This window comes from Crocodylus siamensis, chromosome 11 (assembly GCF_052110815.1).
Source record: "Crocodylus siamensis isolate JL-2025a chromosome 11, ASM5211081v1, whole genome shotgun sequence".
NCBI classification, from domain to species: Eukaryota; Metazoa; Chordata; order Crocodylia; family Crocodylidae; genus Crocodylus; species Crocodylus siamensis.
Window position 1 is genome coordinate 51,381,813 of NC_143405.1, and position 12,991 is coordinate 51,394,803.

General features: G+C 42.9%; 1 protein-coding gene across 3 annotated transcripts in view; it reads left to right on the forward strand.

Annotated features, from left to right (window-relative positions):
• The window catches only part of FGD5 (FYVE, RhoGEF and PH domain containing 5), a 149,686-nt gene that overhangs the window by 120,752 nt on the left and 15,943 nt on the right, over window positions 1–12,991 (forward strand). For 2 of the 3 annotated variants that reach the window (XM_090022683.1, XM_090022685.1), the window contains exons 11-14: window positions 2,454–2,525; window positions 4,699–4,767; window positions 11,166–11,249; window positions 12,460–12,539. In XM_090022683.1, coding sequence (XP_089878809.1) covers window positions 2,454–2,525; window positions 4,699–4,767; window positions 11,166–11,249; window positions 12,460–12,539 — 305 coding nt within the window. The remainder of the gene's footprint in view (window positions 1–2,453; window positions 2,526–4,698; window positions 4,768–11,165; window positions 11,250–12,459; window positions 12,540–12,991) is intronic. The other variant, XM_090022684.1, reaches the window with a different exon arrangement.

Consider the following 12,991-nt stretch of genomic DNA (forward strand, 5'->3'; position numbering starts at 1 on the left):
GACAAATATAGTATAATACATTCATTAGCACTTGTGTAATATTAATTAGTATTCATCCAATACCCTGAACATTCATTCACGGTAGGAAAATATCATTCCTATTTTACTGATGGGCAAACAGGAAGCACGTAGTAAGTCACCACCACATAGCATTAGAGACATCTATACCTCTAAGAGGAGTTCACCACTTTGAACTCAGAAAAGTCTGTATTACCTTTTAACCTCTACAATATGTTACAGGCCCTGAAATGCTATGAGTTATAAATCATAGCCGCCATTAACAACTAGTGAATTCCTCAGGGAACTTGGTCACCTGCATAGATGAAATGATAATAACCTCATTGCCTTATGGAAGCAGTAGTTCAGATCTAAACTAGCCAGATACAGATTTCAGACTTTCTATGTCTGCAATACTAATTGGGTGGAGCTGCTTGTAACTTCTGCACCTTCACTTGGACTAAGGAGAATGATTAGCATTTTTGGAGAAGGTCATACAAGATGATTTGGGAGGCTGGTAATGAACGACAAAATCTTTCACCTCCAGATGCGGTTTGCATCCTGACACAGTTAGGGCAAAAAGACATTCAGATCTGATAGCTGTTCAGCCTCCCATGATAAATGAGTTTGGTACTCTTCAGTCCATTTCCTTGGGAATGTGTGTCCACATCATAATGATCAATATTATAACTGGCACCTTTGCTAGTACTTTCGAGAGAGAAGTTAAAGACTAAATGGACCGTGGAAGCTGAACACCTCTTTCACTCATAGAGAGTCCACTAACGAACAGAGCTGAGTCAATCTGAGAAAGCAGTGCTTAAGAAGTGTGCACTGCCTGCTCTGTAGGTGAAAAGAGGACCCTAGCTCTGGAAATCTGGAAAATACATCACCAGTCAGTTATATACTGCTGTAACATTAGGCCCTTGTTTCTTATCCAGTCCTAATGATGACATTGCCCCAGCCCAAAATATTTTCAGGACACTTTGATGAACCTGAAAGACTAAACTGCAGGATGTGTAATGAATGCCTCCCTCTGATTCTGCCTAGGCTGGAGAGCCCCCACTTCAACTCAGCTCTTCCTCCTCAGTAATTAACAAAATCTAAAATGCATTGGAGAGTCACTGTAGAGAAATATAAAGAACAAGAGAGATTCGTTTATACTCATGCAACCCCACTGAGTCAGACTGCACCTAGAGATAGCACAAAGCCAATCAAAAGAGATTAGGAAAAGCAACCTATGGCAAAAAACTGAGAAAGGAGTTGTTAGACAATGGGGTGTTTTCAGTGTTTTCTGTCTTATCAGCCAGATAAGACTCCACAAAATTTCAGCATAAGGATGATCTCGTCTACAGGTTATTTGGACACATAACTGAAACTTTTGCTCAAAGCAACAACCCTGGGGAGGAAAGTCCTAATTTTTAGGTCCCTGACCTGCACGCATCCCAGTGATGTCTCGTCACTGCTTCTGGGCAGCCACTCTCAACCTTGTGTTGTGGTACTAGCCAGATGAAATGCTAATGAATCCTCTGCACCTGTCATCCAGCTCCCCTGCTATCTGAGCCAACAGCACCAGCTGCCAGCCAAATGAAACAGGGCTGGGCAGGGCACCACCTCAGACCAGGGGAAGGAAGCCAAAAATATTAAAAGGCTCTTTACCAATGTTGTAAATGAACTGACATCCCTTTCTCCACCCCATATATGTGCCATCTGATACGCTTTCTCATGGGAGTCTAGACTGGGTTAGATTAATTTTAAACACCATGCTGAGGGCTAAATTTGTGCATTGTGTGTAATGCTCATTGATTGTTTCTGTGTTGCTCAGGTCAGGTAAGCAATTAATAGTATCAGCCTTTGGCAATGAGCTCCATGATCTTTGCAGAGCATTTGAAAGGGAGATCTGGCTTCATTAAGTGTCTGGTCATTAACCTCTTAAGACCCCCTGGTGCAAATCCATTAATACTGAATGTAAAACCCCAGATAATCCCAGCAATGGTTGTAAAGCATTAAAAAAACTGAAAAGACATATTCTCAATTACCCTGGTGACCCAGGCAAGCACAGCAATGCATGGAGCTTGAGCAACTGCAGTTAGGAGGGGCTGGTGGATGTTGCCTCCATCTTCCAGCTTCCCATTTCATGGAGGGAGGAAGTTACAACTGAGCCTAATATATAAGAAATAGGTGGGGACGCAGGATGGCTTTCCTGAAGGGAAGTGGTAAAGGGAAGTGCTGTGGGCTTCAGTGGGGAAGCAGCCAGATAAGACTCCACAAAATTGTTAGGCTGTAGCAGGTTTTTCTAGACCTAAAATCCCATCAGACACAACTCTCCTCGTCTACATTTGATACCCACCTGCTGAATGTCAATGTTATCTCTTAGAGGACTGGTGGGGTGGGGATGTCTGCATGTATAAAGAACAATCACCATTCAGCCTCCTCGACTTTCTTTTTCTGTCTCTCAGGAAAACTTGCAGAAGCTGGTACACATTGAGCACAGTGTCAGGGGGCAGAGCAACCTCCTCCAGCCAGGAAGGGTGAGTGCTGCAGCTCTGATAAGAACATTGTTTTCAACCAGCTTTCTTTCTGTCTGCCTGGGGAGTGTGAGATTTCAGCCCTGGTGTCTACAGGTGTTGTCGACTGGGCCCCTCTGATAAGAGTCAAAGTCCTGGTTTGTGTAAAAAGCTGTCACTCAGCCAGTGCTCAGATGGACACGCCAAGTCCTGCTCATTAGGAGGGGCAGAGGCTGCCCCTGTTTGTAATCAAAGTAAAGATTGGTTTCCATGCTGGCTACCCCCAGAGTTTGGCCTGCACCGTCTACTTGAGCAGAGTCGCTATTTTTCTCCTTAGATATCCTTGTTTAACACTTTGAATGTTGGCAGGTCCAAACTGTTGGCTGGGGGGCGGGGATGCTCTGGACTGGAGTTTTACTTGGCTGGGGGAGAAGCCTTACATGAGGGAAAGTGATTGTTCAGCATAATTATTCTCATCATTCCCTAGAGGTATTTTTGTGTACTATATCATTTGTGTGTGTGTTTATATCACACACGCATGTACAAATACAGACACAGATCTCACGCATTAAAATCCCTTCTCCAGCTCTGCTTTGCTTCTGACATCAATTCAAGCTGTTTTTCCTCATTTTCAAGCCCATACAGGTTAGCTCCTTTGTATCCTTCTGCTCCACAATGTTTCTTACATGAGCCCTATAGCTTTATAGCTCCCTTCAGTCTCACTGGGCATATCTACATGAGACGCTACTGCACAGTCGTTTCTGTGCATTTATTTAGTACTTGTCGTAGCACCCTTGAAAGCATCCTTCTACAAGTACTAAATACATGCATAATAACCCAAGTTACTGTTCAGTAGTGCTGGCAAATATCTCTTTTTTGTGATGCTATCGCGCAGTAGCTTAATACTACTGTACAGTAGTGGCACATCATGTTTTTTTGCCACACGACACTACTGTGCAGTAGTATCAGGCTACTGCACAGTCAGCATCTCATGTCGACGCTCCCACTGTATCTTAAATACAACTATTGTGTAACCCTCAAGATATTCACACCACTACTATCCTGACTTATCTCATGACCTCACCACTGCAGCTCCAGCCTGCTTTGTCTCTACCATTCTGGGATTGTCACCATCTCTGATTAGGTAATATCTTAATGTATATGCTACATGTGGAGATGCTATGATTTGAGGACTCTTGCAGTCTATTTTCTCTTGGTTTTTGTTTTTCCATACTCATTGTTGCAGGGTGTTTTAGAAGATGAATGTCATTTAATGGAAGTCTGTTGAGTGTTGGCCCAGCCATCTACAAATGTCACCTCTGTATAAACCAGTGATTCTTAACCAGGGTGCCGTGGCAGTCTGAGGTCCCTTTAGAGCCTTTCTAAGGTGCTGCAGAGTGCCACACTGTTAGCACTGTTAGGTGTATAAGCATAATTCACAAGATAAACTCAGAGATTTCAAACAGGAATCCATAGTGTTAAAACATTCTGACCTGTTATAGCTTTTCTGAGTTCTTTGCAACTGAAGAATTGCTGTATTATTCTTCTATAGGCAAAAAACAAGAGAAAACTGCAAGCTGGCATTTTCTGACAGGTGCATTGAGTCTAAAAAGGTTGAGAGCCACTTGTATAAACACAGTTCATCATGGGCGACTGGTGCCTCCTGAGTCTGGGGGGGCACCCATAGAAGCAGGTGGCAGCAGTGGCAGTGGGGACGGGGCTGGCGAGCACCTGCAGAACCCAATGGTGGCATCGGCAGCAGGGATGGGGCTGGCAAGCACCCATAGAAGCCACCATGGCGTTAGTGGCGGGGAAAGGGCTGGCAAGCACCTGCAGAAGAGTTGGTGGCGTCACTGGCGGGGGATGGCCCTGTCAGGGGGCACGTGTCCCCACCCCTTGTCCTCCCCCTACCAGTCACCTATGCAGCCCATGGTGGGAAAGCTTATCAAGCTTGAAACTGTCCTGCCCCTCACAAATTGCATTCTAATTTCAGCACATAGCACTGGCACAATAAAGAGCCACAATGAAATCGGCTGTTCCAAATACTACCTCAACTTATCGTCTCATAAACCTATGGGCTCATAGTGACACACAGGTTCAAATCCCCTTATAGCGAAGTCATGTAACACAACCCTTCATTTTGAAGGGTGATTAACATTCGCAGGGATGTTACTGATGTTCCTGTTCCTTCCTTCAGGAGTTTGTTAAAGAAGGAACGCTGATGAAAGTGTCCGGGAAGAACAGGCACCCACGGCATTTGTTCTTGGTAAGGATATTTTATCGTCTTGTTGCCTTTTTCATAACTTGCAGAGGGCTGCCCCGGCTCTATCGCTGGGCAGAGCAATGGGCCTGCTGGGTCATCCAGTAGCTCTGAAGGTGGAGTGTGTTGACTTGCACAAACAAGTGAGATGTTGCCCCATACAAGTGTACAAGTGCCCCTAATTTCTAATTTAAGTCTTATGGTTGAGATAAATTAATGTCTTTTATTTTTTTTAGTATTTGAGATTTTTATTACTTCGGCATTAGACAGTATTGTCTAGTCACTCGTACTTACAGAAGGGATGAGGGAGTCTAGACCCCTGAGTTCTACTCTCCACTTTATAACTAGCGTATTTGTAAATGAGGGCAAGACACTTCAGCTTCTGTACCTCATTCTTTGGACTTGGAGGAGAATGATACCTACCTGCCTTTGAGGGGATGTAATGCTGAGGGGATGTAAGTTCTCTGAGTTCCTCAGTAGGGAAAAAAAGTGCAGAAATATGAATTATTATTACAACACAATCTTTGCAGAATTTAATTTAAAATAATTGAGAAAAATACCCGGAATGAGGTATTTTCTAGTGACCTTGCAGTTCTTAAGAGAAGTTTCCTGATTATGTTCATGTTTGATGTCACAAACATTACTATTATGGATGAACTATGAGGCAAAACAGGAGAAGCAGAAACCAGAGAGAAATTCTAGTTTAAATAATAGACTTGGAAAGGAAGGTCATTTAAAACTTGAGTAAAAGGTGAGGTGAACTAAATTAAAAAAAAAACAAACCACTAGGAAATGTGTGTTCAAAAGTTGCAGAGGCAAGGAGGACTGCTTAGATGAATGATGCACTGCAATGAATATGAATGTGTTGTGAGAGGCTCTATAGTAGTGATTTCCAGTTAAGGAACACTTTCAGATTTCAGGGGAAGGTTCAGCTGCTCAAATCCAGATGTTAACTGCAGGGGTTGAAATAATAATAATCTCTTTGGCATCTGAGAATGTTGCAGGAACCAGTTCACAGTGTTAAATAGACATACTGAATATACAACAATGGCAGCTTGTTCCTCTTCCTAGTTGAAATGCAAGGTGTGGCCAGATTCGTATGAAGACATGTGAGGTACCTGATACATTAGACATAAAGGCCAGTTTTTAAAAATAGAGATGTATAGAGCTGGGTTCTTTCTTAGTATATCTTCACTGAACCAATGGAAATATATAGGGGGATTTGGACTCGCTCTTCTCCCTCTTGTTCAGGTATGTGATCAGTTCTTGAAACAGTTTGAAACTTGTTAACAATGATCTATCATTGGGCTCAGTTTTGGGACTGGGACCCAATTTTCTGTCCCCAGGAGCTGGAGAACAGAGATGAGAGAATAAAAGAGGAGAGTACTTCATAGACTACAGTTGTAGCCCAGGAATAAGGAGGAGTGATTCTTATGTTAAATTCCAAATATTTTTGTATTTTCCTCCTCTTTCCAGTAACACTGCAGTCTGCAATGGCACCATGAATCACAGTAGTGTTTACTAGCCTATTTACCCTGTTTATCTAGTAAAAAGACCACTGCGCATCTCTTCTTCTGTATTTCAGTCTTGAAATATAGCACCACTGTTATACCAGTCTTAAGACCCCGCCAGTCTGCCAAAACAACCAATCAGGGCAACACCCCATTATCTAAATCCAGGACATGCACACCCATATACTTCTGTGCCAACGCACTTCTGCCTTGGCCTGCAGCACCCAGATATGAGTCTTTAGCAGAGAGAGAGTTTACCCAACTCGGCAGCACTGACACATGCCACATTATATGGCATATCTTAGCCCAGCAATTAGCAGCCTACTCCAACTGCCCCCATCAAAGTTAAGACAAGGCTGGGGGTTTTGCAAAATCCCAGTGTTAGAGCACATGCTGAAGGATAAGCTTCAGAAAGGGCTCTGTCCCCAAGTAAACAAGCCACACAACGGTTGTGGTTAGAACATGCAATTAAAATGGTATGTGTCTCTGACAGGTCATGTTGGCTTTTGTGTTTTGTATCCATATCTGTGTTGTATGTATATTTGTCATCTGAGTGTATCAGCATATGTCTACAATGTGCGGTGAGTATTTATATAGACATATGTGTAGTGTGTATATGTAGGCATTTGATGCACGTGTCCATGTGCATATATCAGTGGGTCTCTGCTGTGCATGTGTGTCCTGCAAAGCTGCTGGTGCTGGGTGTCTTGTGTAGGCCAATGGTATTGTTGAATCTGGTGTTTCCTGGCAGGATGTTTGGTGTGTTTCGCTGGGCGCCTGTTTCCTGAGTCCAGTCTCTGTTTACACGGATGTTGGAGCCTCTTTGCAGAGAGCACAGAATAGGCGGGTAAAGCTGGCAGGCCCCCTAATTGCCCCCTGACTGCAGGACTCTTCGACTCAGACACTCTCTCTTATCTCACACTTCCAAGAATTTCTCTACAAAGACTGCTTGTGTTGGAAGTGAGGCGGAGGAAGCTGCAATCAGGCTGGGAGATTTTGTTTAACACTCCAGACAGAACGGCTGGAGCATAGCAGGGTTCTGAAAACCTGGATTTGGAAAGGGAACCCCCCCCCCCACACACACACACACGCACACAACTTCAGACACAATCCTTCACTATTAAAGCAATAAGCGTTTCACCATAGACTTGAACATGAGCAGCACAAGGGCCTAAAGAACAACCTCTGAAATTTTCAGCACAATGAAACATCTGGCAGAAGTTTCTGGCGAAAGACTGCAGTGCAATGATGTGTCAAAATGTTAGTACTAAGGGACAGGGGAATGTGCTTGGACTAATTAGAGTAGAAGTGTCCATCTTTCTCCTTGCTCAGTTAGTTCTTGGAAGACTAGTCGTCTCAGGAAATGTGTTCCTGGACTTGGTGCGTGTGGTTTGCGTGTGCTGAGAGGCGTGCGATGGGACTATTGATTTCACCCTCGGTATTCCCTGTTTAGTTCAGCAATCCCAGGCATTTAAAAATTGTCTGTGATCACTCATATGCTGGAAATGGAGTCAACACCTTTGGATTTCTAGGAGTTTCTCCAGGCATCTTCTACTACAGTTACCCTGGGATTCCTAAAGGACACCATGATGTCTTTTGTTCTTTCCTAGAAGCCACTGCTTCAGGAAGCTGTGCAGAGGAGTTATGGGATATGTACCCTGGGGGCTAGGCAACTTCAGTGGTGTCACAGAGCACAACTGGGGCAATGCTGCCATCAAAACGTGGCTGGCGGGCACCCACTGAATGCCGGCTAACACCACTACTGTCCCATTACCCATCGCTCAGTTCTTCAGAGCAGACCCTCACACGGAAAGCAGCTGATAGGGCAGTCCCAGAGGCCTTTCGATGTATAGGTCTGCCACCTATCAAGCTTGGAAACATGTATCCTAATCTGCTTGCAATAAGTTAAAACTAAGGGAGACCTAAAAGCCATTAGAGTCATATTTTCCTCAGTATAAAATAGAAGTAGTAGCAAAACTTCAATGGGGCAATTAGAAAATAAAACCATAGTTAGTGTTTAATAAAATCTTGGGATACTAATCCAGGCTCCCATGATAACCGCAGGCATGCTGGTGGTGTTTGCATTAACCAACAGCAACCAAAGTGTGATGGGGTTTTTAAAATAATTTTTATATATAAAATCAACAGGGCTTGTGGCCAAAGAGACATAGTTATGCATGCTGGGAAAGCCCTGATGATGTCTTTTATGAACTAATATTCTTTGCTTAAGTGCCCTTCATTAACTGCCTTTTTCTGTGGTTTGGAATAACCCTGAAGCATGTGGCAGTGTGAACTGCTTCTTTTTCTAATCCAGTAATCTCTCGAAAACTTGAGGTCTGCGTTCAACTAGCTCTCTGGCCATGTTCTCTCCCCTGGCAGAATCTCCAGGCAGATGCAAAAATTCACAAATGGGAATCCAGGTCATTTTCAGCTGCTAATACTAAAACAAATCTGTCTTTTTTTTTTTTTTAAAGTGTCTGCTGAGGTCAGGTCCCAGCTGAAACTAGCTTAGATCTACACATCCAGTAACATCAAGCAAACAATAAACAATAATGTACTCCAGTCGTTTCTCAGCGCAGTTTGATATAGCTCAAGATTTCCCACCTTAACCTTCCAGGAGGTCGGGACTAATTCCTCTCATTGGCTATGCACAGTTTCTGGTTAAATTGGGAACTGTTGTACGGTCAGTCCTGGGCATGTGTCACGGTGCGATTGGATTGATGTTAGCATGGAGGGTAATTTATGAAGCAATAAGTAAATGGCATAAAAACTCCACGACAAGCCATTTGTCACCTTGCTGTATGGAAATTCTATTGTCTCGCACTTAGAGGAACAAATACTCCAGTGCAGAACAGAGACCGCAAAATGAGTCTTTTCTTCTCTTTCAAGGTTTCGGTTTCAATATAATAATAATACTCTGTGGAATGCAAAGAACTGTAGAAATATTGGTGAATTATGCCTCAGAATTGAGAAGCATGTACTCGAGTTGGATATTTTGGTTTGGCAACTGAACTAAAAAATAGGGGGGTGGAATGCAGCTTGGGTCAAACTGAAATATACTTCTTTGGGGTTTTTCAGAAGGGGAAAAAAGAAAGAATGAATTTGTGTCAGCCAGGAATATTTCTTTTGACCCAGCACAAAACATTTTGCTTAGTGTTCAGGTTATTAACCCTTCTTTCAATTTAGGTCCATTTTAAATGAAACGTGCTATTAAAAATCACGTAAACTATATCAAAATGAATGTTTATATATTTATGTTCTCAAAGGTTTTATTTCCCTGTATTTTTCAGTCAAAACGGCTAACCCGATTTCACCCAAATACAGTTTGTTTCCTTAATACTGAATGAATTTACTGTTTGTTGAAAAAATTTCAACCAGTTCCAAAAAGCATCCCGCTTTTAGAGAAAAGAACCTGGGAATCAGAAAAGGGATTTGCTAACAATTGAACAGTAAACTAGTGGTAGCATCAAGAAGAGAGCCCAAATATGAATGCCTGACCCCAATGAATCCAATGGAAGTTTGTCCTTTGGCTTCAGCGTGGCCAAGATTTCACCCCAGGAGTCCCGACTGTGCCATGATCTACCATGTACCCGACTGTACCTTTCCTAACCACTAGAAACGATTCCCTCTCATCAAGTAAGATGAACAGTGACCTCCTAAGAAAACATTCACAAGATTTCACTTTCCATTTTCAAGGCAAGGGCATAAGTGGAAGCAGGAGAGGGAGGGCCCAGCAAAGGAAACGAGCAGGTAGTGACTCAACTCCCTGGGATGTCCCGTTCCAACGACATTCTGGTGATTTCAAAAGGGAGGCAGAATTAGCATCTAGACCTGTTAAACCAGTGGAGATTAGTGTGTCCCATTTTGTCTGAATCCATTTTATTAACTAATACATTACATAAAGGAGCATAAAAACAAGGTTTTAGGTAGCGGATGGATTTTTTTCACAAAATGGAGCAGAGCTTTCTCAGCCCTTTGGTGCAGCGCAAGGAACCAGTCTACTGAGGATAGTCCTCCAAAGCCCTCTTTGCTGGGAGTAGATAAACTAGTATGAGTTAGCTTCCATCTACTGCAGGGTGCAAGCAGACACAAAGGCAGCTATTGTAGAGCTCCTGGCACACTGTAAACCCCTGCCTTCATTTACCTCTCAGTAGGTTGCTCCTGTGCCCATGCATACTCATAGGCATCAAGTCAGGATTTGGGCACACTCCCCAAGATCATGGCAACTATCTCCACTCTGAACTGTCTTCTCCCCGAAGGACCCCTGAGACTGGAAGGCTGTCTGATGCTGTAGGGTCTTTAGTGCCAAGGCCTAGCCCTAACTGCAGATTACTTGTAGCCTCATTCGGGAAATAGTGCAAGGTTGTTCACAGCTGAATGAGGTTAATGCTTTCAGCCTTAACCAGGAGATGGCAACATTTGTTGCCTTCTACCCTGCTTTTCTGCATGCCTCTTCCATTTAATCCCTCATGTTTCACTTCTGCTCTATGGTGGCAGCAACTGCTGTTTCTCCCAGTCCTGAGTACAGCTGTGGTCCAGTAGTGCTGCTTTTAATGGGGTTACCCAAGGTGTGTATGTGCCACTGTGCTTTTCAAAATATGTGTAGCATTTCCCTTAAGAGAGAGACATTCCTTGAACAAAGAGTAGACTGTTCCCTAGAGACTGGCAGCAGTCAGAAACGTGCAGGACCTCAAATCCAAACGTCATCCCTCCCCTCCAGCTTTGTGGAAATGCAGATTTGGGTCTGAACTTTGTGGTTCAAGCCTGTCTTTCATAGCAATCCATGTAGTTCATCAAGTCATTGCTTGCTCCAGGCTGCCCCCCTCCAAGGAATAATGGTCAGGCCTGCAAGACATATTGCAAATTATTGATTTTGTCTTTCTCTTCATATAGATGAATGATGTTCTGCTGTACACTTATCCCCAGAAGGACGGCAAATACCGACTGAAAAACACCTTGGCTGTGTCCGGAATGAGGGTAATGTTTAGTCCACACTATAGCCAGGAATTAAAGTTCATTTGAGTTTTGTAAGACAGTTTGCTAGTGCTTTGCTAGTTTATCTTTTCCTGTTGACAAAAGAGAAAAATGGGCATATTATCTAAGGATTCCCTTGCCTGTAGCAGCATTTAAAGGGAAAAATATAAAGTACACAAATAAAAGATTATCTAGCAGGTTGCAAATTAGCGTGACAGCCTTATTCAGGCCAGTCATGAATAATGCAAGCCAAAATCAGATATACTATTGGATCATGAAACTAGAGACGGAAAAGATTTATTATCCCATTTAGCCCATTCCCATCTCCTTGTCTCCAGCTGGTTGGTCCCTACAATATATTCACCAGAGCTTTTGCCAGTCTGGTTTGAAACTCTTGGCACTTCTAAAAATTCACTTATTAATTTTATTCCCTTCTTCGGGAGGTTTTACATCTTCAGCCTGTGTTGTCATGTTGATTTCATACCAAAGTGCAGCCTGGACTGACAATGAAAGTCAGGGAAATGGAACAAATGCAGGATGAGAAATATCTTGGCATCTGTGTTTTATGGGATTCATATAAAGAGACAAAAATGTGATCAGTGAGAGTTGTTTGTTTTAAAGGCTGGAAGCTGGAAGATTTAGTTGAATATACTTTATGGTGTCTTTATGCCAGAGGGGGACACTAGCATATTGGAGACTTAAAGGAGCGGGTGGCAGATTTTTTAATTAGGCTGGCAGGATGTTGGGGTTGAAAGTAGAGCAGGATGTTTTCCTGGGGCAAAAGTGTTTAAAAAGTTTTACAGCTACACAAAAACAAGGTCCAGAGACTGAGCACATGTCAGGGGTAGCAAGACTCCAGACCTAAGCACCCTTAAATCCAAATCTGATATTATATAAATAAAATCGCCTATCTTTATCCTGGGCCAAACATAAATTCTCTCTCTCTTGCCGCATCATTGCAGCATCTATATTCAAACTAGCAATAATATGGAGAGAAAATCATAACATAGGCATTACTGATATTCCACCCCTTTCATGGCATGGTGAGTTTTGTGTTCTCATTAGCATTGAGAACCCTGCAAATACTACAGAGGGAAAGCTAACACTCCAGCGGGGGGGGCTTCATTCATCTCTGTGCATCCAAACTTGTGCCATGCATTCACCATGGTAGCTTGGCTCACCTGCACTTTGTGTACATGTAATTTATTTCCAGGTCAGCCGCCCAGTGACTGAAAAAGCCCAAAATGTCCTGAAGATTGAATACGCCGAACACTGTCTCACTCTGTCAGCAAGGTACTGTCCCTCCCAGCCACAACAGAGGGTATTTATTTTAGCCACATCTCTTGAAAGTCCAACCACAGCCCTGGACTTAATTGGAATCCCATTATTTTTAAACTCCATTTCAGTCCATGCCATTGTGAGAGATAATGACCAAGTGCCTGATTATAAAGAGGGCATTCATTTTAAATACAAGGCTCATAAAATACAACTAATTCAACACTTATAATGAGTAAAAGGCTGGAACTCAGCACTTGAAAACATTTTAAACAGGGAGAGAAGAGTAGAAAATCTATTCTAATAAGCCTACGCCCTCTTCCTTGATCTTTTATAACTTTTTCCATGTCACACTGAGAATACAACTTTGTCTACCACCCTTTTATAACTTCACTTGTCAACTCCCATCATGAGGGTGACCAGAGGGCTAGCAAAAAATAGTAATTAGCCAATTCCACATAATAGATTTA